General features: G+C 34.0%; 1 protein-coding gene across 4 annotated transcripts in view; it reads right to left on the bottom strand.

Moving 5' to 3' along the window:
• Positions 1-6,162: 6,162 nt before the first annotated feature.
• LOC145283916 (uncharacterized) overlaps positions 6,163-25,804 on the bottom strand; it is an 81,957-nt gene continuing 62,315 nt past the window's right edge. Inside the window, exons 1-4 of one of the 4 annotated variants that reach the window (XR_013868768.1) lie at positions 22,855-23,090; positions 14,117-14,305; positions 7,334-9,531; positions 6,163-7,262 (exon numbers count right to left, since the gene is read on the bottom strand). Coding sequence is in view for 3 of the 4 variants with exons in the window: in XM_080133017.1 (XP_079989143.1) it covers positions 8,180-9,531; positions 14,117-14,267 (1,503 nt within the window). In the remaining variant the exon portion in view is untranslated. Of the gene's footprint in view, positions 9,532-14,116; positions 14,306-22,854; positions 23,102-25,804 lie in introns of those variants that run through there. The other 3 variants (XM_080133017.1, XM_080133016.1, XM_080133015.1) reach the window with 3 other exon arrangements.

The following is a 25,804-nucleotide window of genomic DNA, read 5'->3' as shown; positions in this document are numbered from 1 at the left end:
ACAAGTTCACAATGAACGATGTGGAAGTGACCATTTTCTAATCATTTTGGAAGAACTCAGCACTGAACCCGAGGAAAAAAAAAAAAGATGGAACCTATATAAGGCAAACTGGACGAAATTTAAAAAAATTATGCCAAAATAAACTAATCCCAGACACAAATACTGATCAAGAAAACCACACCTCCCATTTCACAAAAACACTAACAAAAACATAGGAATAGCGCAAGAATGCATATCCAAATCTAAAATAAACAAACCCTGGTATAACAATGATTGCAAAGAAGCAACTTAGCACTGCAAACCTTCCGAAAAGAACCCACAAGTCTACATTTAATAAAATATAAAAAAACTGAGAGCTCAAACAAGAAGAACTATAAAAGAGGCCAAAAGAATAACATGGAAGAATTTTGTTTCCAAATACTAACACCCAAACCAAAACAGTATGGAAAATCATCCACAGAATAAAAACACAAAATAGCACCATGGCAATGACTAAAGAAATTGCAAACCACTTTGCGGAAAATTTTGCCAACATCTCATCCCACCAGAACAAATCACCAATTTTCCAAAGCATAAAGGAAAAAGAACATAAAAAATAAACTTTAAATCCAAAAATGAAGAGACTTACAACAAACTATTCTCTATACACGAGCTACAAGAAGCATTTGGAAGATCCCACCATTCAACTGTGGACCCAGATGAAATACACTACGAATTCCTGAACCAACTTCCAAAACCATCGCTAGATTTCTTACTAAAAATCTATAAAAATATCTGGATAAGTGGAAAACAGCAATTATCATCTCCATACCAAAACCTACTAAAGACTACACTAACCCAAATAATTCCGAAAACAACACATTAAATCCAACTAATAGCTCAAGAATGATCAACTAAAGACTCACATGCTATTTGGAAACTAAATTCCAGTCAGGTTTCAGAAACAAAAGAAGCACCATAAACCATCTAGAAACTTTGATACGAGAAGCCTTCATAATGAATGAACATACAGTGGCAATTTTCTTTGACCTGGAGGAGGCCTATGACACAACCTGGAGATAATGGCATCATGAAGGATTTGAAAGATCCGAATCTATCAGGTAGACTACCAATCCTTATAAAAGACTTCATAAACAATAGAAACTTTCAAGTAAGAGTAGGAAGCACCCTATCAAAGCAGTAACTGTCTTCAATATAAAGATCAACAATATTGTTAAAAATGCCTCCCCTGGAATTGACTGCTCACTGTTCGTTGACGACTTCCTCATTTGTTACAGTTCTAAATATACGAACATAATAGAAAGACAATTACAACTCTGTATCAATAAAATAAACCAATTGTCTTCTGAAAATGGTTTCATACTCTCTAAGACCAAGACCAAATGTATACACTTTTGGCAACACCGGAAACTGCACAAAGACCCCATTCTGAAATTGGATAACTCTGAAATTCCGATAGTCAAGGAACACAAATTCCTAGGAGCAATATTCGATAATAAATTATCTTTCATTCCTCATATCAAAAACTTAAAAATCAAATGCAACACAGGAATACAACTACTAAGAGTACTATCCCATACAAAATGGGGCGCAGAAAAAAAAAACACTACTCAAACTCAATTACGGATGTTTCATTTATGAAGCTACACACAAGTCCGACCTCGAGGAACTCGAACCTATTCACCATCAAGGCCTAAGAATAGCCCTAGGGGCCTTCTAAACCTCACCAACTGAAAGTCTATACATAGAAACTCATGAAAACCCACTGAGGTTAAGACGACAAAAACTTCCAATACAGTACTACACCAAACTTGCCATATGCTCATCAAACCTTGCATTCAACAAATCCCTATCTCCACAATATAAGACGCTCTTTGAAAAGAAACAAATCTATCAAACCTACGCAGAGAAAAACTTATCACCGAATCCCAAATAAATCCTGCAATATTTCATTCAAATATCATCTCAGAAATACCACCTTGAAAAAAAAAAAATACCAAAGCTATCAAACCTAACTAACCAATACCACCTTGAAAAAAAAACACCAAAGCTATCAAACCTAACTAACCAATACCACCTTGAAAAAAAAAAAAACACCAAAGCTATCAAACCTAACTAACCAATACCACCTTGAAAAAAAAAAACACCAAAGCTATCAAACCTAACTAACCAATACCACCTTGAAAAAAAAAAAAAACACCAAAGCTATCAAACCTAACTAACCAATACCACCTTGGCAACTAAACTAACCAACTAATACTCAATCTAACAAACCATCCCAAGAATAAAATAAACCCAATCACTTTCCAGGAAGAAATACTTCTCAGCCAACAAAAGTACTCAGAGCACCATATATATATATACAGATGGATCCAAAATGGGTGATAGAGTAGGATGTGCTGCCACCCTGAATAAATCCAAATTCTAAAAATGATGTGCTGTTAAAAATCAACCAACCAACCCAACGGAAAGCCTCTGGAGGAGTATCTATACTTATCAGAAATAATATCCCACAAAGCAAAATAGATATAAAAACTAATATTCAAGCCATTGCTGCAGCAACAGCCACACTACACAGAACTATAAATATCTGCACTATCTACATCCCACCCCAGGATCTAATAAACGAAACGGAGCTGAACGAAATAATAAATCCGTTACCAAAACCCTTCTTACTGCTAGGTGATTTCAATAGTCACAACGATATATGGGGATCTGCATACTTGGATAAGAAAGGAAAAAATCTTGAAAAAAGTTATTAACGACAATGACTTATTAAACAATAAATCCAACACATACCTTCATCCTGCTTCAGGCACCTACTCAGCACTGGATCTATCTGTGTGTGACCCCAATATTTTCATGGACTACAACTGTAAGGTTCTAGAAGATTCATGAGGTAGTGATCATTTCCCAGTGGTTTTAACAAATCTTAAAGAAACAAAAAGCTGTTTCACCCAATGGAAAAATAAAATTGGGAGGAATATAAAATAAAATGCCAACAAAAACTCTCAGAGGAGGAAAACCCAAATAAATCCATAAAACTTTACTAGCCACTGCACATGAATGTATACCAAAAAGTAGCAGAACTAACAAACAACAAAGACCCTGGTTTAATGATGAATGCCAAAAAGCAATTCGTCAACATAAAGCTGCCTTACGAAAATTCAACTCCCAACCAACAAAGCACAATCTAAATCTTTTTAAGCCCCCCCCCAAAAAAAGCAATAGCTCATAAAGTTATCAGAAAAGCAAAAAGGCCATCATAGAAAGATTATATAAATAAAATAAAATAAACTCAAATACAAACAACAAACAAGTTTGGAACATGGTAAGGAAAATTTGGGGCAAAAACTCACCCTCACCTTTAAATCATCTCCTACAAAACAATATTAAAATAGCAGAGACAAAAAAATATAGCGAATGTTCTTGCCAAAACTTTTCAAAACAATTCCTCCAGCAAAAATTTAAATCAGTTCTTCCAAATGAAAAAACAAGATACAGAAAAAAAAAAAGATAAACAAATTAAATTTCAACTCAAACAACAAAAGAAGAATACAACTATCCTTTTACTAAAAATGAACTCTTAAAAGCCATAAACGAAGCACATAATAATACAGCTACTGGTGCAGATGAGATACATTATGAGTTTCTGAAACAACTTCCTCCCAAATCAATAACACATCTTTTAAACACACTCAACAAAATATAGTTCAAGGGAAAACTAACTGGAAACTTGCTATCATGACTGTCATCCCTAAGTCAGAGAAAGATAATTCAGATCAACAAAATTTCAGACCAATTACGTTGACAAGTTGTCTCTGCAAAACATTTGAAAGAATGATAAATAAATGACTGAATTGGTATCTGGAAACCAATGTCTCAATTGCCAACATACAAAATGGTTTTAGAAAAAAAAGAGGAACAATGGACAACATAATCCGATTGGAGACCTTTATCAAAGAAGCACTCATTAAAAAAGAACATGCAATAGCTATCTTTTTGATTTAGAAAAGGCCTACAATACAACATGGCGACAGGATATAATAAAAGACATTTACAGTCTTGGATTAAAGAGCAGACTACCCATCCTGATAAAAGATTTTCTGTCTGATAGAAGTTTTAAAGTAAAAATCAGGCCAACCCTATCAGACACAAAAACACAGGAAGGGGTCCTACAAGGATGTATTTTATCAGTTACACTCTTTAATATAAAAAAAAACAATAAATTGCTTAAACAATGAGATAAATGGCTCCTTATACCGCTCAAGCACCAAGTTAGTAGAGAATATAATTTTCCTCTCTCCAACTGACCATTTTAATATGTTATAGTATAGTTGTATAGTATAATGACACAATCACATTGGATCACCAAAGTTAAGCAACGTTGAACCTCGTCAGTACTAAGATGGGTGACCATTTGGGACATCCAGGTATTAAATGTGCTCTCCACTTATCTTGGCATTGTTTCCAGTCGTCCTGGACTTCCCTTTGCGACTGGACTCAACCAGTGCTGATTCAAAAGAGGTGTGGTTGGGGGGATTGCACAACCCTTGCCTCACATGCAGCTGATCCTACAAGAGGTATCCCTTGTCTTTAGAGATGAAATGGGGCATCGAGTATAGTTGCTGTTTTTTTTTTTTTTCCAATTACCGTAAAAATACATGTTAAATGTGCAGATATTTTCTCAGACGTAAGAATACACTCGTGGGGGGGGGGTGATGATTTCAGCTTTGCTGGTAGTTTAAAATCAATGAATATTTAATATTTGATTATTACTACAAGCAGTGGAAGATTTTGTTTTAAATAAAATCAAATACAACAAGATAATTAAAGGAATCGTTTTTACCATCGGAAAATATGTATAAATTTTTCTGATTCTGATTTATCCGATTCTGATTAATCATCCCAAAACTAGTTCTCAGAAATCAAGCCCTCCCCCCCTCGCCTACATCTATATAAGATACATAGATATTCAAATGTTCCACTAAGTTAGTTGTGAACATAATTTTGATCTCCCCAATTGACCATTTTAAATATACCATAGTATATCTTTCTTTCATAGCATATCCTTCTTTTTCGTCTCTTGGTCTTGTTGGAATGATAGATATCTTTTAAAAAATTTCCAGTTTCTCTAACAGACCTGCTCCTCTCTCTAACTTTCCTCCCACCACCTCTTGGTAACTATCTCCCCACACTCTCTCATCTATTATTCACCCAACCTCCATCTCTCTAACTCTCCTCCCACCCTATCTAATCAACTATCCTCCCACGATTTTTTTTCTACTTATCAAAGCCTAAAGGCCATTCGAGGCTAACGGTTAATGAATATAAGGTGATATTTTAGTAATTGTTAATCGTGTAAATTGGATAAGAATTTGGTTATTTATGTTCCATTAAATTTCTCCTTTGGTTCTCAATCGACCACCTATTATATAAATCTCACCTGTCTGTTTAAATGTATGTATGTATGTCTGCTCAAAACTTTCGACAGAGGCGACGGGTTTTCATGAGATCGGTATCATTTTGAAGCTCAACCCTTCGGACAACAAATATCGAAAAATTGGCTAAAAATAGTAATTCCTTCACCCTTAACTGGGCACTTTTCTACAGGGAGGGTCGCTTTTTTTGCTGATATTTTCAAAAGTCATCCCCTCTTTTCGATTGACTAACCTTAATTTAAACCTTCGTGACTTCTGGTTTGGCGATGGACGCAACGACAAAGACGTCACATTTTTTTTTCACATTCTTTTCCTTTGAGCTTGAGTGCCTACTACCACTTTTTATTTTTTTTCTCAACACACACCTCCAAACACTCGGGCAACGCCAGGCACCCAGGCTAGTCCAATATATTAAAGACAAAATGTGTTTCTGTGTGTGTGTATGTCTTGCAAAAACTTTCAACAGACGCATCAAAACATGACAAAATTGGTATCATTTTAAAGCTCGGTCTCTCAGACAACAAATATCGAAAAATTGGCCAAAAACATTAATTCCTTCATCCTCAACTGGGCCGTTTTTCACAAGGAGGGTTGTATTTTTTCGTTAACATTTTTGCAAATCATCGTCTCCTTCTGATTGACTACCGTTAATTGCAACGCTCATGACTTCCAGTTTCGCGAGGGACGCATCAGCTAAGATTTTTTTACTTTCTATTCCTCCTTTGTTTTTTTTAATTACTTTTTAACACCTCTTTCCACCTGGGCTGCCTACCGCGGTTCCTTACTGTACCACTCTCCACACCCAGGCAACGCCAGGTACCCCCACTAGTCTAATATATAAAAGGTAAAATGTGTTAGTATGTGTGTTTGTATGTCTCCCAAAAACTTTCGACATGCGCAACGAACACTGACAAAATCAGTATCATGAAAAAGGTCAGTCTCTCGGACAACAAATATCCAAAAATTGGCCAAAAACATTAATTCTTTCACCGTCAACTGGGCCGTTTTTTATAAGAAGGGTCAGTTTTTGTGTCAACATTTGTGTAAAGTCATTCATGCCTTATGATCTCGACATACGTCTAAAAGATGTTATTTCGAAGGCTTATGATGTCACAAATCATGTGGGTAAGACGACTAAAGCATTTGCTTTTTTCATCTCCTTTTCCTCTTAGCATAACAGGTTCAAGCCTGGCTACTGCGACTAATTTTTTTTTTTTTGTTATTTGTTTTTAGGGCTGGGTTGCTCATTACCTTTACGATAAAACCTCTTCACACCCGAGCAACACCGGGTACTCCTGCTAGTTTTAATATGTCATAATAGATCTTTCATTTTGGTCTCTTGTTCTGGCTGGATTTCAGTGTGCGTCCAGATGTGTTTTTTTTTTTAAGGAAGACTTCTCTTCTGAATAAAGAGTTGCACACTTTATTAGAGTACCGTACTTTGGGGTAATTGCGCCAACTAGCTAAAAGTCCTCTTTTGGCAACCACTCACTTTTTTTTTAGTTGGCGCAATTACCCCAAATTTGATGCAATTACCCCAAAGTATGGTAAGGTATGTGACTTGAAACTCTATGAGATTGCAAATGATTTATTACAAATTTCACGTGAATATGATTTCTCTTTTTTGTGTGTGTCCGTCTCATGTGAAGTTTCAAACTAGAACTTTGTGAAAATGAGAAACAACGGACACTACAAACGTATCGTCTCTTGCCACTATGCAACCAGTTCTTCAAGAATTCATCTAATCTGGTTGAGTATCTAACGTCAGGTTTCTGTTGTTTTATTTTACTTCATTCAAAGTTCTGCGAAATCAAGTGTTACCTTCCAGTTCTTTATCTCCAAGTATTTCTCTATGGTGTTTTGTTAATTGTTTTATAGGGAAAAATTGTTGCAGAACATGATTGAGTTTTGGAAAGGGGGAAAAAAAATGTTTGGTGCCTTTTAGATAAGAGAGCCAGTACCTTCAAACAGCCTGATCAGAAAACAAAAGGCTGACAAAGTAAATCTAGTGTTGCCTATGACCAAATCCAGATGTGGCGATTGCACTCTGGTGAGACATTGGCAAACATAAGCTATTGTTAGTAACATAGGCTTGCATGGTAGCATTAGGTATATACTCTGAGCAACATCTTCAAAGTTCTCAGAAATAAAGTCCTCCATCCTTTCTTTCTTTTACCTCTTAAACACTCAGCTAGTAAAGAAGTTGAGAACAATTTTTGACCATTTAAATATATTTTAGTATATCTTTCTTTTCGATCCCTTGATCTTACTGGATTCCAGATCATGGATGCACCTTGTCTGGTGGAGTTTCCAGCTTCGTGTTATTAGTGGGGGATCACTTTTCTGTATTAATTAATGTAAAATGATCACCCACTTTACAACCAGTCAGTCTCAAAGCCATTCAAGTCATTCTCCAGATCATTCAAGTTGTTTTTGAAGGATTCCAGTTATTTTTTAAGCATTCAAGTCATTCTTAAGGTCATTCAATTCATCCTTAAGTTCATTAAAGTCATTTAATTTTTATTTATTTAAGTCATTTCAGCCCATTTTTCGGTCATTTTAGTTTATCTTTAAGAATTTCATGTCAATCCTACATTCACGCATTCATTCATTACACGGGAGCATGTGACTAATGGCTATCGGCCTTGTATTTTTTTAGGACTTTGTTGCTCATTACCCTTACGATAAAATCTTACCACACCTGGGCAACGCCGGGTACCTCTGCTAGTTTTAATATGCTATAATAGATCTTTCTTTTTGGTCTCTTGTTCTTGCTGAATTTCAGTGTGCGTCTGGATGTGTTTTTTTAAGGAAAATTTTCTTGTGAATGAGGAGTTGCACAATTCACAAGCGTAAGGTTTTTCTTCCGTATGAGAAAACATATGTGACTTTAAACCCGATGAAACCGCAAACGACTTATTACAAATTTCACATGAATATGGCTTTTCACCCGTGTGTCTCCGCCTCATGTGAAGTTTCAAACTAGAATTTTGTGAAAATGCGAAACTACAGACGCTACAAACATATCGTTTCTCGCCGCTGTGTAATCGCTTATGCCTCTTCAAATCGGATGATGTTGTAAAAGCTGAACCACAAACTTCGCATGAATATGGTTTTTCTCCTGTGTGTGTCCGAATATGAATCACCAAATTCACCGACTGTGTGAACGAGTTGCCACACACTTCACAAGAAAACGGTCTCTCTCCACTGTGGCGTCTCATGTGCGTTTTCAACGTTCCCGACTCAGCACATGAAAATCCACAAACGTTACAAGAATAAGGTTTCTCCTTCGTATGTGACCGGATGTGTTTTATCATCCGTACATGTTGTGCACACTTGTAATCGCAATAATCGCAAGAAAACGGTTTGTAACCGCTGTGTATGCGTGTGTGACACTTTAACGTGGAATTTAATGCAAACGATGCATTGCAAATATCACAAGAATATGGTTTTTCACCTGTGTGTGTTCGGGTATGCTTCTTTAAACTTCCTTTCGTTGAAAAAGAAAACTCGCAAAAATTGCAGGAATATATCTTCTCGTTGATGTGGGTTTTTTTATGAACCTTTAAGCTGATTGCATCCGGACATGTAAATTTGCAAATGTTGCAAGAAAACTGTTCATTATCTTTGTGTTTTTGCAGGTGGATTCTCAAGTATACAGGTTTCGAAAATTCCAATCCACAAATTTGACAAGAACTCTGTTTTCTTGGAATTTTTGATGTAACATTTTTGGTAATTTGATCTTCTGTGGAATTGGATTCCATTTTGTTCTTTAATTCTTTTTCTATAATTTGGTCTTCTGTGGAATTGGATTCCATTTCATTTTTTAATTCTTTTTCTTTAATTTGGTCTTCTGTCGAATTGGATTCCATTTCGTTTTTTAATTCTTTTTCTTTAATTTGGTCTTCTGTGCAATTGGTTTTCATTTTGTTTTTTAACTCTTTTTCTATAATTTGGTCCTCTGTGAAATTGGATTCCATTTCAGTTTTTATCTTTGGTGCATTTTCTGGGACTTGGTGTTCTGTGGAACCAGATTCCATTTTAATTCCTGGTGAATTCATCAGTATTTCAGTGCATAGCAAATCGGTAGCTAAAAAACAAAAAATACAATATGTGTAAAGATAGAAGTAAAATATTGAAAAAGCAGCATCTTATATATATATATATATATATATATATATATATATATATATATATATACATACACACACACACACATATATATATATATATATATAAGAGAAAAAAAAGTTAAAACTGTGGGTTGAATTTTACAATCAAAATTTATTGTTCGACTGAATACTCCAAAAAACAATGTACAAAGTCCTTATTCCGCGGAGTTTCAAAGAATGCTATTCTTGTTATTCTTCTCATCAGAGGACAGAAAGAAATAAGCAAATTATATTTGTAGCAATGCTAGAATTTGCTAGTTATGGCATTAAATGAAACCGCAATTTATTATAGTAATAAATAGCAAAGATGTACATGTCCCTTAAAAACGAGTGAAAAAAGCGTAGGAAATGCAAAAATTAATAAAAACAAACCGGGCATAAAATTGCAGCTTGCATGAAGATTCTTTCAAAGGTAATCCGAAAGGTGATAATAATTCTTTAGAAAGAGTCAAATCTAAATTTAAATCCAGTTGAATATAATTAGTCCGGTTGGAAAGTTTTTAACGCAGCTGAAATTATGGAATTTTGGTTTTGTGGATAGTGCAATAGTCCAAAGATAGGTTGATCTCCAGTTAGGTGAATTCGAGAAATTAGATGGACAGAAAAACCAACATGTCAACTCCCATCGTTAGCTTAATTATTTATTGAATGTATCTATATATGTATATATATATATAAGTAAAAAAATTGATAATTGTGAATTATCAATAAGTTTCAAGGAAAACAGCATGTCCTCTGATGAGAAGAATAACAAGAATAGCATTTTTTGAAACTCTACGGAATAAGGACTTTGTAAATTGTTTTTTGGAGTATTCAGTCGAACAATAAATTTTGATTGTAAAGTTCAACCCACAGTTTTAACTTTTCTTTCTTCTATAATAAGCTCTATACTATTGCATATTGAGCTTTTTTTTATTTCGGTTAGGATTAAATTTTTTATATATAAATACTGTTATTTATATTAGTTTTAAGTTTACCATTGTGCATATCAGGTAAACACTACATCCCTTTGATTTCATTAATATATATATGTGTGTGTGTGTGTGTGTGTGTGTGTGTGTGTGTGTGTGTGATGAGAATAAACAAAATAGTATTCCGACAAGATAAAGATATGAAAAAGGAACAAACCAAGTTATATGTCCATCCATGTTTTGTCTTTATTGTAAAACTTCTCCAGGATGAATAAATTGGAGAAAATAAAATACCAGTACAATATTTGAAAATATATTTGTGGAAAGTATGACTTTGTTCTATTTCAGAACAAAAAAAAAGTCTAAAATAGGACAAGTAATACTTTTCACAACAAATATATTTTCAAATATTGTACTGGGGTTTTATTTTCTTCAATTTATTCATCCAGAGGAAGTCTCGAAATAAAGATGAAACGTTGATGATCACATAACTCGGTTTGGTCCTTTTTATTTCTCTATTTTGTTGGAATACGATTTCCATTATTCTCATCACATATATATATATATATATATATATATATATATATATATATATATATATATAAAATATATATATGGCAGTTAAGCTTTTATAACTTACTACCTAGCTCTACCTTTGTATCGAGCACTGTTGAAGTAAATACTTAAAGTTTACGCATAAATTTATACTTTTGTATATTAATTTATGTGATTAAATTTGTTTAAAAAAATTTACCTATCAAACTCCTACAGTTTTTGGTCTACAGACATGAAACTTAATATATAAGGTATTTGAAACCCATGCAAAACTTTATATTTGGATTTTAGCCCTATGAATTTGTATTTTTTTTAACTATAGAGACATGTTATATATATATTACAATTATTAATATTATCTAAGTAAATATATAAATATTAAATATTTTTTTAGTAGTGTATATCAAAATGAATATAATTTGTTAATACAGAAATTTTAATTTTAGTGACTTTACTTGAAAATTCAAACCTGGCGGCATAAAAGAAAAAATAAAACTTCTCTTCCAATTTTCTGGATTTTGTAGTTATGCCTAAATGCATTTTCTTTTCTTTTAATGGATTGATCGTTGCTATTTCTTTTGAGGAGTTAAGGGCAGAATAGATTCTTTGATTGATATAATAATTAAATGAATGATTTTGTGCTACGAAACAGGTGCTGTCAAGAATTGTGAATGTCAACATACTTAAAAGAATAAACTGTAAGAGGGTCAATATCATGAAATTTGGAATATAGATTTTTGTCATTTATTTGTTATATATATATATTAGTGACCTAGCAAAGCCACAGGGGAGACAACCAAAACAGCAAAACCGAAACTCCCTGCCAGGACACTATAACTACAAATGTAGGCAAATTTGGGCATATTTTATTGGTTTAAAAATATAGGTTCTTTTTTACCAATTGTCATAAAATTTTCACCATAGAATAGTATTATAATCTTCAAAAGCCTGCAAATTTTCATCGAACCAAAGATATGAGCACTTCAATATTCAATTTGGCTACAATATATATATATATATATATATATATATATATCTATAAAAGTGAACGTGTCTGTCTGTCTGTCTGTGTACATTTCCCTACGCAATAACTCTGTCAATTTTTAGTCTATAGACTCGAAATTTGAAATACCGGGTACTGAGATTTGGGAAAATCGATGTGACGGGTGTCAGCCAGAAATTTGGCTGTTAAGGGGTCAAATTTCAACGATTTGACCTTTAAGAACTCTACCAAACTCCTCCGACAATTTTGGGTCTAGACACTTGAAATTTTAGATATAGGTTCCTTGAACCTGGATCTAATTTAATAAAGTGATTTGAGCCCGAAACTATAAATTTTAAGGGGTCATAATAGGGGTCAAATTAAAAAAAAATTTACTCTTTTTTTTTTTTTTTGCTCAGCATACACCTCCAAACACCCGAGCAACGGCGGGCTGAAATGCTAGTATATATATATATATATATATATATATATATATATATATATATATATATATATCACCTTTTTTGGCAATTTTATAAGTTCGAAATCTCAGCGACTATTGATCAGAATTTAACAAATGAAGGCTCGTTGGAAAGGTAATGACCAGAATGGTGTAGTGGGTTATGTGACATTTGCCACTAAAGTTGCATATCAAGGGATCATTCAGAATCCATTTTTGGCACTTTTTTTTACAGTCATAAAATGTTTCAATCATTGTCATTTGTTTTCCTAGTTTTGCATATGAATTACAAAATATCTGATATTTCCCCAAAACCTCTGGCCTTGATGGAGAGGAAACCAAAACTTGCTGCTATAGTTTCAAATGATCTGAAATAACAGCAAGGGGAGACTTGATTCCAAATATTTCTCATATGTTATATCTCCCCTCTTTGGTTTTCATACATAAAGTAAATAAGGATTCTTTGATACTGGAGATATAACATATGAGAAACATTTGGAATCAAGTCTCCCCTTGCTGTTATTTCAGATCATTTGAAACTATAGCAGCAAGTTTTAGTCTCCTCTCCATGAAGGCCAGAGGTTTTGGAGAAATATATATATATATATATATATATATATTTATATATATACTAGATTTAGACTATCCGTGACCCGTTGGGTCAGTATGTTATATTAGCTATGGAATTAATGTATGAGCGTGACACTTGTGACATAAAGAAAATAGTTTTTTGTGACATAACAGAAACATTTCTATGAAAGTATATTAAAATGAAAAAAGAATATAGATAGATTTCTATGAGTCGTTCTGTTTATAATTGTTTCTTTTGAAAAAAAACAAACTTACAGCCATTGAATTATAAGTGGTTTGCCATACTTATAGGTAAATGTGCACTGAACAGATACCATAATACTTAAAGTTAAATTAAAATTTTGATATATCTTTTAATTTAAACGCGAAAAAAAAAACAATTGGGACGCTGAAAACGTACACAGTAAAACAATACGTTTTATTGTCGCGTTGATTATTTATTTGTAATGCAAACTAAAAAAAACATTTTCGGGGTTATTTATTTATGTTGGTAGTGTAGAAGAAAATGTATGAATGCTTTTAAGAAAAGTGTATTAAAAAATGGAGAATAAATTTTAAAAAATGAAGGCGGTGGGTAAATCGCCATTGTAAAATGCTCTTATGGTTGTCAATGGGCTAAAGTAGATATATTTGTAGTAAATTGCATTAAAATAACTAAAACGTAATATGGAAATGAACAATGTAAAAAAATGCAGAAAGTATTAATTGTTTATTTGGATAATTTAAACGTGAAAAAAAAAAAAAAAAACAATTGGGATGCTGAAAATGTACACAGTAAAACAATACGTTTTATTGTTGCGTTGATTATTTGTTTATGTACGCATGCGCAACCAGAAGTTGTAAACCAAATGCTGGGTTACAACACCCGTTACAAGATCATTTACGTTTTATAATTATATTAGTCCAAAGAAGCTTTGAGTATTTTATGTGAATTATTTTAATGTACTTTTAATCCGAACATTTTTATTTGAAAACGTCACAAGAAAAATTGATTTTTTTTTTACCTTCATGTTTTTTTAAATGTATTTTCAGATATAAAGGTTTCGAAAATTTTAAGCCACAAATTTGACAAGAATTCTGTTTTTTTGGAGACTGGGAGGAGACACCTTCCATAATTTTGTCTGTAGTCGAATCAGATTCCATTTTTCTATTCATCCCTGCTGCATTTATCAGTCTTCCACTGCACGGCAAATCTGTGGATGAGAAATAAATAAATACACACACACATATATATAGGTTTTATACAAAATATTCAAAAAGCATCATATATAATATACTTGTAGGGTGACCTGATGCTGCTCGTAATGGAATGAGGATCAAATGTTCACTTTATCACCATTTAAATCTGTGAAATCACTCATATTAGAATCAAATCAATTGATTGCTCTAGTCGGGGACTCATTGCAGTACACTGGGAAGAAGCTTCACATGCCTCCTTGCAGTGACAGTCTACATTGCACTGTAGAGAATCTACTGTTGATTTTCGAAAATTATTTATATATAATGGCTTTAAAGTTAAAAGATGTTTTTATTATACTCAATGAAAGCAATCTGATACAAAACTTATCTAAGAACACTCCCAGACACAAAGTACATTTGTGCGAAATTTCAAAAAAAAAATAAATAAATAAAATGGCCCAGCCTGTTTGGAGTCGATAGAGAACTCTGTGTGTGTGTGTGTGTGTGTGTGTTCACTCTGGACTTAGATAGGTTCTGTATCGGAATGCCTCTGATAAGTATTGAAAATCGTTAATCAATACTCAAAAAATCTGATTAAAGAAGGAACAATTCTATTTTGAACAGAGTTAGCACATAAAACATCACAAGTGCATTTGAGAAATTTTATCACTGCACAAGCAGAAGCACCTGGCATATAAATTCAACAGTAAGCTTGCTGATAAGCCATGGACATGTTCAGAGTTAATGTTTCTGTTTGGAGCGCAATTGGAATATGATTCTTGACTTTTTGCATTTTAAACTTTAATTCAAGCCATCTATATATATAAAAGCGAAAATGTATGTATGTATGTATGTATGTACGCTTTTCCTCGATGTCCACAAAAGGCTTCTTTCAGAGAAGCGCTCGCTCGGTTCACAACTTCTTAAAACTTTTTATATCATCTATAAATTGTAATATCTCACACTTAACCACGGAGCTCGCCTGTCTATTTAATTTTATTGACTTTCAAATGTTAATTATTCCACATTTCCCGCATTGGCACGCGTTACATTCGGTTTTCGGTATAAACAAAAAGCGAAACTCGACTCTAATAACAGGCCCAGAGCCAGTGAATGTTTGTCAACTTCATCATATCAGACGGGGAGCGGGTTTTTGAAAACAAACAAACCGATTTATTGACCTCATTAAAAACTGTCCCGCACAAAATGCTGACTCCTGAATACCTATCACCGTCACATCAATCAAAAACGAGCACCTGTTTTTTTTTTTCACACTTTACTATTTTCCAACTGCACGTCGTCAAGGCTTTGTTTTTTTTTTCACGGGCACCTGTTTTTTTTCACACACACCTACAAACACCCGGGCAATGCCGGGTACCCCTCGCTAGTCTATATATATAAAAGGCAAAATGTGTGTGACCATTTTGTGTATGTCTTCAAAAGGCTTTTCTCGCACACGGTTCCGGGGTCATTACGATCGCTTACAACTGTTTATATGGGTCCTAAATAATAATATGTACGATTTGGGAAAGCGCGTCATATCTAGATTTATTTACGTCGACTTTTACAAAATTATTGCTATTTTGGCTTCTCGCGTGTTGATGAGGCTTTTTCGTATAAAAATGCGAAACTAATTCAAAGTTAACTAGTCCTCGGCCTTGCGCCGGGAAATGTCCAGCAGCAATCAGCTTTGATCAATGTTGTACATCAGACAATTGCTATTCAATCTGGACAATTGGGAGCTGGTTTCCCTCTCCCCAACATCTGTTGGGGAAAAAAACAGTTAAATTTGGGTAAACAACTGCGTGACTTCTATTTGACCTTCTTAATTAGGTCAAATGAAAGCAGCAGAGCTAACTTTTATTGCGCACGCCTGTTTTTATAGTTCAATAAATAAATTCAAAACTGTATGTCGCGGTGGCCTAATGGGTTACGTCGCCCGCTTTTTTTTTTCACACATTAATTTCCAACTCAAGGGTACGGGTTCGATTCTCATACTTACCTACCAAAACATTTTTTTATTTATTATTTAACACCCTCCCTCCCCGGAGTTTTGATTTACCTCAAGACACCCAGGCATCGCCGGGTACCCCCCCCCCCGCTAGTCTATATATATAAAAGCAAAAATGTGAGTATGTATGTATGTATGTATGTGTGTCCGCTAAAAACTTTCGACAGACAGAACAAAAATTTACAAACTTGGTATCATATTGAAGCCTCATCCTTCACCCAAAAAATATCGAAAAATTGGCCAAAAACGTTAATTTTTTCACCCCGAAATCGATAATTTTCAACAGGGGTGGGATCAACAAAAACCATCCTCTCATGACGATGACCGGTTCTACGCATGCGTCAGATGACGCCATGACCCAATTTACTTTAAATAGTTGAAGAACTGACTAAATTTCATGTACGTCGTATTAGCTCAGTTGGTTAGCGCGTTGGGTCATTATCTAAACGTTTTGGGTTTAAATTGTGGTGTGAGATGTCTTTTTTTTGTTTTTGATTTTTTAAATTTAAATATTGAAGCAGGGTTATTTAAGCCATTTTTCACGTAACGGTCGTTTTTCTGCGTTTTTTTTACTTCGCTTATTCTTAGGTTTCCATTAACACCCCCCCACCGACACACAAAAACACCCGAGTACCCACCGATTTTTTTAATTTTAATATCGGAACAGGCTTATTTAAGCCATTTTTCACGTTTTTTTTTTGGTTTTTATTTTTCAGAAGTTTTAACATTCGTTTTTCTTTTTTGTTTCTGTTTTTCAGATTTTTACATTTAACATCGTTCGTTTGCCTTACGTTAGTTTTTTTTGTGTTTTTTGTTTTGATTACTCCCCCCCCCCACTGCCCGCTTTATTTTTCAGATAAGTTTTAACGTTCGTTTTTCTGTTTTACCTCAAAACACCGTCATTGACCTCATTAAAAACGTTCCCGCAGAAAATGTTAACTGCTGAATAGCTATTGCTTACGTCGTCATCGTAACGCTCACACAAAATGTTAACTCTACGACTTCCGTGCGGGCATCTGCCAATTTTGTTCTTACTTAAATAAATTCAAACATCTTTCAGTAACTCATTCTGGCTGGCCGAACGGTTCATGTTTTTTCAGATTTTATTTTCCAACTTCGCCTTTTTACCCCCCCCCCGTTTCTTTTTTATTTAAGAGCACACACACCTCGAAACACCCGGGCAATGCCGGGTACCCCTCGCTAGTCTATATATATAAAAGGCAAAATGTGTGTGACCATTTCGTGTATGTCTCGCAAAGGCTTTTTTCGCACTCGCTCCCAGGGGGGTTATTATTGCTTAGAACTGTTTATATACCCCCTATATAATAATATCTACGATTTGGGAATACGTGTAGCATCTAGATTTATTTACAGCGACTTTTACAAAATTATTGCTATTTTTGCTTCTCACGTGTTAATTCGGCTTTTTCGTATAAAAAGCGAAACTAAGTAAAGTCAAGTCAGTAAAGTAATGGACAATAAGTCAGGGAGCAATTTTTTGTTGGGGAAACAAAAGCCAAAGTTAAGTGCGGGATTTCATTCCCCTATGGTTTGACCTCATTAAATTTGTGCACCTGTAAATTCACTTTTTAATCGTTAAATTTCATCCATTATTCCCCTACCTTCGTGGCGTCGAGGTAATACATCACGCTTTTTTTTTTTTCGTTCTCGCCTCAAAGCTTCAGGTTCAAGCCTACCTCCCTCCTCCAATTTTTTTTTTTTTTAAACACCTGGGCAACGCCGGGCACCCTCACTAGTTATATATAAAAATAATTTTATAAAATCAACAGTAGGTTTTCTACAGTGCAATGTAGACTACAATATATTATGGACTAAATCACTGCGGGAAGGCATGTGAAGTTTCCTTCCAGTGTATTGCAGTGGATCCTCAACTGAAGTTAATCAATTGATTTGATTGAAAAATAGGCGATTTCACTAATTTCAATGTTTTTTTTTGTTTTTTTTTTAACTGAATTTGTTTTGTTTTCTATTTACGAATTCAAGTAAAAAAAGGATATATTGCTTAAACATAATAAAATGAATATTTTAAAAAATATTTAAAAACTCTTCAGCTTTATTATATTGAAATTTTGTTCAATTCTAACATATCTTGTTCATATTTCATAGAATGAATTCGAATATATCTTGTTCATATTTCATGGGATGAATTCGAACATATCTCGTTCATATTTCATAGAATGAATTCTAACATATCTCGTTCATATTTCATAGAATGAATTCTAACATATCTCATTCATATTTCATAGAATGAATTCTAACATATCTCATTCATATTTCATAGAATGAATTCTAACATATCTCATTCATATTTCATAGAATGAATTCTAACATATCTCATTCATATTTCATAGAATGAATTCTAACATATCTCATTCATATTTCATAGAATGAATTCTAACATATCTCATTCATATTTCATAGAATGAATTCTAAAATATCTCATTCATATTTCATAGAATGAATTCTAACATATCTCATTCATATTTCATAGAATGAATTCTAACATATCTTGTTCATATTTCATAGAATGAATTCTAACATATCTTGTTCAAATTTAATAGAATGAATTCTAACATATCTTGTTCAAATCACTTTTCCCTCAAAGAAACTGTATTATCTTCCAAGGTTCAATTCCCATTACTTACTTGGTGGTCTAGCACTTAAATATAACATGTGGACCAAATGACAACATTTGCCAGATACCAAAGCAGACATTTTTAATCTAAGTTATTGTACTTGTCTCCCTTAATTAGTTATTTAAAATCCATTTTTACCAAACCTAACTAAAAAAAAAACAATCCCTTGTTCAAAGAATCCCATTATCAGATTTATCTTTCCCTTTCATTGAAACAGATATTATTTTTCTGATGGACAGAATTTCATGGACATCTGTCTTTCCTTGACCAAGTGTCAGCATAACCCCCCCCCCAATCATACCTCATCCACTCTCATCCTCATCTATCTGAACAAGGTTCCTAGCATTGCCCGGGATCCCGTTACAGCGGGACCTATTAGGCTGGCAACTCTCTTTTGAACCCTTTCGTCCAGGAGTGAGAGACTAGTAGCAGATGCACCAGCTCAAATGTGACAACAGTACTCCATACATGGGCGAATGGTGGCCTTTCAGGCGTATGTAACTTTCTAGCACAGTAGAGAGAGCCCACCTTCCTCGCAGCAACCACGGAAATACCCTTGATGTATCTGTTCCAACTCATGTTCCCTGTGAACATTAAGGCGAGGAGTTTGAAAAAGTACTTTCAGCAAATGTATCATCAGCTATAACTACTAGTGGTTGAGATTTTCTTATGTAAAAATAAAACTACTTGATCAATTAATGTAAGTTTTGGAATATGTTTTTTTTTCTGTGGTACCAGTTTACAAGAATTCTAGCGAAAGAACTGACCCATTAGATTATCACCTCCTTATCTCTTCCCACTTTCCGCCAAAATATTTGAGTCCATAATTAATCAAGCTCTAGGTCCACTACCTTACAGTTGCTAAACTTCTGACTGACCAACAATATGGATTTAGGCAAGATATCCTAACTGTAATCTCTGAATATATATACCATACATTGGACAAATAAATAAATAAATAAGAGAAAAATCCAGGTTGTCCTCGACGCTCATACATCTAAATCTATCTATATAAAAGGCAAAACGGTCGCGTGGTTTTTGTATGTCCACAAAAGACTTTTTTCGCCAGACTCCTCGACGAGGTTACACTTATTTAGAAGTTTCCTCATACTTCCTAGATTATAATATCTCAGATTTGCGAACAGACATCCTCTCTACATTTGTTTTGACCAACTTTTAAAAATTTCCCTCTATTTTGTCCTTTTGCATGTTTAATTCTCTTTTTCGTATAAATAAAGCGAAACTAATCGAAGCAAACACGTTCGCGGGCCTTCTCGGCCGGACATTCAGAAAGGCAATTAACTTTGATCAATGTGGGGGAAACCCTTCATATCAGACAATTGCTATTCATTTGGACACTGACAGAGCTCTCCTTTTTTTGTGGGGAGCTGGTTTTCCCCAACATTGTGAATAAATAAATAAAACGGCAGAAAGTGGGAAGCTTAACTGGCCTCCAGCCAGACGTTCATTTCTGCGCCTGCATGAACTCATTCACTTAACTATCCATTACTTTTTGATTTCATCATCGCTAAATTTTAACATTTTTCACTTCCTCTCGCGTTTTAGTGTAGCGGTAAGATGTCAGCTTTTCTTTCGCTTTCTTTTCTGCCTTCGCGTCGCGGGTTCTAGCCTGCCTGCCTGCCTATTCCCATTTTTTTCTTTCTTTTTTTTGTTTTTGCTCCAAACACTGGGCAATGCCGGGCATCGCTGCTAGTCTAATATATAAAAGGCAAAATGGGCACACACTAAAACCTTGGTATTTTGTTATTTTTCCTATCACATTTTAACCTAGTATTATTGAAAACATTAACTCCTTTTTTACAGTATTATTGAAGACATTAACTCCTTTTTTTTACAGTATTATTGAAAACATTAACTCCTTTTTTTTACAGTATTATTGAAGACATTAACTCCTTTTTTTGTGTCAGGGATTCTCACATTGGTTAGATTCCAGAAGTTTTTACATACTTTCCAGATTGTAATATGTCAGATTTGCAAACGGACATTGTCTCTATCTTTTTTTTGATCAAGTTTTAAAAAATTCCCTTGTTTCGAGTGTTTGTTTGTCTTTTTTGTACAAATAAAGCGAAACTAATCAAAGCAAAAGCATCCACCTGGCCTTCCGGCCGGGTAATATCTGTTCTGTAATTGTTGTCTCACAGGTTCGAGCCTACTTGCCTACTACCACTTTTACACCTACAAACACCCGGGCACCCAGGCTAGTATGATAGAAATGCAGGTGTACCTCGGGGGTCAATCCTTGAACCTTTATTACAACTAATATATCCATCTTGGAGACAATTTTATCAGGGAAGTCGTTTATGAATATCAGGAATAATAAAGGTCTACGGATCGAGCCCTGAGATGACATGCTTTTGAATTCCAAGATACCTCACCGGTCACGTGACTAATCACGTGACACGTCAGTAAAGTAATGGACAATAAGTTAGGGAGCAATGATGAACGTTGTAACGATAAAGTGAACCCCCTTCTTAAAAATCATTAATTTTTTTTCTTTTTGCTCATAAGTCTGTAATCTATGATTATTGTCGGAAAAAAGTTAGAAAAGATTAAAAACACGCATTTGGGGGGTGGGGGCACTCTCGTACACGTCCGCCCTCATTTTTTTTTTTTTTTTTTGTGGATTATCGTCGATAAGACAACTTTCATATTAGCAGGAATTTTTTTTTTTTTAAGTTTATTTAATGACTTTTCACATATTATTTACAGAATCGAAAAGGAAGTATTTTGAAATAAACAAAACAAAAAAAAAACAACAACAAAAAAAAAAAAAACGTTCCAACACAGAACTAAATACTTTCAATACATTTCGTGTCTGTTCTTTCTTCTGTTGTTGTTTTGGGAAAGAAATGCTATTCACAGGAATTTGAAATTAGTGTGCTTATTCAAAATACGGACCATGCTGAAATAATAACGGATAGAAACCCATTCTTAACATTGAGAAGATGCGGGGCTATATATATATATATATATATATATATATATATATATATATATATATATATATATATGCATCATATAAAACTATTCTGTACTTTCACCTTACAATTTAACAAACAAAAGGGCGGACCTGAAAGAGCCCCCCCGCCTCCTGCCGTAAAATTAATTTCTTTTCACATTTTATTTTTTTCTGCGGACTATCGTCGATAACAGACTTAAGTTTCATATTAGCAGGAATTTTTTAAGTTTATTTAATGACTTTTAACGCGTGGGATCACTTTTAAATTATAACGTTCTATTAAATTGATACCCCACTTTTCGGTCAATCAGCAAAACTTTCCTTATTAAGCTATTTTTGTGGTGTAAAAAAAAAAAAAAAAAAATTATTAGAACGTTATAATTTAAAAGTGAGCCCCTACGTTAAGTCATCAAATAAACTTTTTTTTCCTGCTATTATGAAAGTTAAGTCTATTATCAACGATAATGATTTTTACGGCAGGGGGCAAAGCTCGTTCAGGTCCGCCAAACATTACTCTGTTTCGATGAGGATGAAAAAATAATAAACGTTCAGAACAAGGGCAGACAACCCTAATGCACGTGGAAACTGTCAAAACATTCACTAATGACCTCTTCTTATTGTGCTCTCTAGTAAAACATGGCCTCGTTTGTAACTTATCGGTAGAAAACGGCAAATTTGTTTTTCGTCAAAAAAAAAGAAAAAAAAAAAAACTACTTGATCAATTTTAGTGATTTTTGGAATATAAAATCTTCCTTTGCGTGACAAATAGGTACAATATAAAAGTTTTTCTTCATTTGTTTATCGCTTTAGGTGTTAATCTGCATAAGCACCCGCAATCAATTCATGCCGTCATTGCAAAAAAATAAATAAAAAAGTGTACAATTAAAGGATGGAACTTTAGTATAAAAGACTTACCTTTTATTAAGCTTTGATTTAAAAAAAAAAACCGGTGCTTCTATAGTTAAATAACAGAAAAATATTAAATTTATAGTAAAACAAATGGTACCTACGTAATTGTCATGTCGCAAAACATAACAAACCAAACAAATATCCAAAAATTACAGAAAACGATAAGGTAAAAAATTAATTAATGATGAAAAAAGACTTATAAAATTCTAGCGATTTGATTTCAAAATCTTCCGATTCGAATTAGAGAGTTAACAGGGGAGGTAATTAAGTTTTCAATTTCTCGGAAATCTAATGCCAAAATTCAATCAATTATTTTTTATAAAAGAAAAAAAATAATCAAAATTCAGACAGTTAAAAAAAGTTAATTTAAAAAAAAATCACAGATTATGTTTATATGTTATGTTTATTTTTGTTTTCTGAATAAATTTTGTCTGCAGTGCTTACAATGCTACGTAGTGTTTCAACGGAGTTACTTCCCCTTTGCTTATATCAAGTGACCCAATGTGTCCGCCTCGGTGTGTAACCTTATCCAAGTATGTTTTTCACGAATAATGAATTTTCTACCTCATCGTTTTCCGTAATTTTTGTATATGTTACTATTTCTGATAAGGCAATTACGTAGGCACCAGTTGTTTTACTGGAAATTCAATATTTCTTTCGTTATTTAAATATAGAAGCACCAAAAAATCTGTAAGGCGTGATTTCCGAAGATGGATTTATAATATATTGAGCAAATGCGGTAATCGGGAATTAAAAAGCAGGTGATGTTCCATTAAAGATTTTTACAAATTACGTTTTCTTATGCAGAGAAGTTAGCGGGTTGAAAGCCAAAGTTTCACGGGTGTTTTCTGGCAGATAACGTAAATCGCTGGGATATGCCGAAACCCTTAGCCAATGAAATTCAAGTGAGCAAACGAGAAAAAAATAAAAGAAAACATAGTTTTAATGAAGGCAAAAATAAAATGGTAATTTTTATTGAATAATGTTACTAAACCTCTTAAGAAGAAAATGAATTTAAAAAAAACAAACAAAAAAAAAACACACTCAACCTATATAGTACTTTCCCTGAATTAATACTTATTTATTATTATTTTTTTTTTTTTTGTGTGTGTGGTGGTGGGGGGGGGGGTGTTTTAACGATAATACGCAAACAATTACAAAAAATTATTACAGCAAATGTCAAAGACTTTGTTTTTTGTTTTTTTGTTTTTTTTAGTATCTTTGTTATTTTGGAGGGAGAGGGGCATTTGTATGTTTTTTGGTCTCCAAATGTTAGTAAAAGTATTGCAAATTGAAGTTGTTTGGAAGATGAAAGTTTTGTTTTTTTAAGGATTTTTTTTCCCGGTACTTCTGGGGTGAGGATACCATGCCAAAAGAATCACGTTATTATTTAGAAACCCTTTCTTAACATGGGGAGGGTTACGGTGTTTTGTAAGCATTCTGTACTTTCACCTAACAGTTTAATAAACAAAAGGTAGTTTGGATCTGTTTGCTGCATTTTTTGATGTGTCATCATACAGACGAATTGACATCATACAGACGAATCCATTATTCATATGAATTCTCATCATGCAGACGAATCCATTATTTCTGAAAATTGTAATTTCCACCTTTTTTCCTTCTTTCCCTTATTCTTTTCCCCCTCACTCTAATTTATTCTATTTTCTCCCTTTAACAATGCATAATACCATTCGGCTCTCTGATTTTTATCACCAGTCGTTTATTACTGTTCTTCTTCCTCCCCATTTCGACGCTAGCTTAAAAGTCACTCGCTGCCACATGCCCATCTCATCTGGTCGCATTTCTCTTTCTGCTCCACTACACGCTGGCCGTAGACAGTCATTCCTCGTCTTCGACTTTACACATCCATCTTTTTCAACCACCCTTTTACTCTTCTGACCGCGTGGTGTCCTTTTTTTCTTTTTTCATCTCACACAAGTTTGCGCACACTTCCTTATTTGCATATGTGCTTTTTCTGCTGATAATATCCTCACAAGCCAGCTATCTTACAGCTGCTGCTGATATTGTCCAATGCGCTCATATGCGCTGTTACATTATCAATATTGGCAATTGATGGTTGAGAAACCTTCTGATAATTTTTAAAGAAAAAGCTTAGTCTTATTATTTCCAGCTGTCTATAATATGGTTGTCTTCAAGTCCAACGTGAACAAGTTTCTGATGAGCCGTTCCACAAGTTAACAAATTTACTGAACTTCCATTACTATCGATTACTATATTGTCCTTTTGACTACTCTACACTCTTTAACCCTTATCCTTGAGTGGCCGATCAGCCTTGATAAGTGGTGACGCCTATGTAAAAAAAAAAAAAAAAAAAAATTAACATTAAATACCTCCGCAATGTTGAATAGGTACAGCAAGCTCATTCTTCACTACTGATTCGGCCCTGTCGGTGGAGCATTAGAATACACCGACTGCCCCCCCCCCCTGCAGAGGTTAAAAGTCCCTCAATGGGGGTCCTGGATATGACCTTAAACTATATCCAGTGGTGAGGCCCCAGCTTGTGAGCTTTGGGGAGTGTGGAGCCACCCTTTAATTACCATTGCTCCCAGGTCCACTCTGACCCGGAGTGGTAGTACCTGTTAGGGTTCCAACTATGGGTTAAATAGAAACCGACTTGAAAACAACAAATATATTCTGTTAAGAATTTTTTGTTCAAAATCTTTGGATTCGGCATTAAATAACCCGAAAAGGGTTGATATGCCGTAAAACAAAAACAACCAACCAATCACTACTGATTAAAATATATGTAAGTTATTTTAAGGATCCTGTAAGAAATACTGAGAGCAACTCTACTAACAATTCAATAAACAAAAGGTAGTTTGAATCTGTTTGTTGCATTTCTTTGTTGTGAATTGTCGTCATATAGACGAATCCATTATTTCTGAACAAAGGGAGATAACTTAATCAAAATTATTTTCAAGGCATTAGTTCCAAG

This window comes from Euprymna scolopes, chromosome 8 (assembly GCF_053919585.1).
Source record: "Euprymna scolopes isolate OS-2025 chromosome 8, ASM5391958v1, whole genome shotgun sequence".
Taxonomy (NCBI): Eukaryota; Metazoa; Mollusca; class Cephalopoda; order Sepiida; family Sepiolidae; genus Euprymna; species Euprymna scolopes.
Note: the sequence above shows the minus strand (reverse complement) of the source record. Positions and strands in the feature narration are given on the sequence as shown.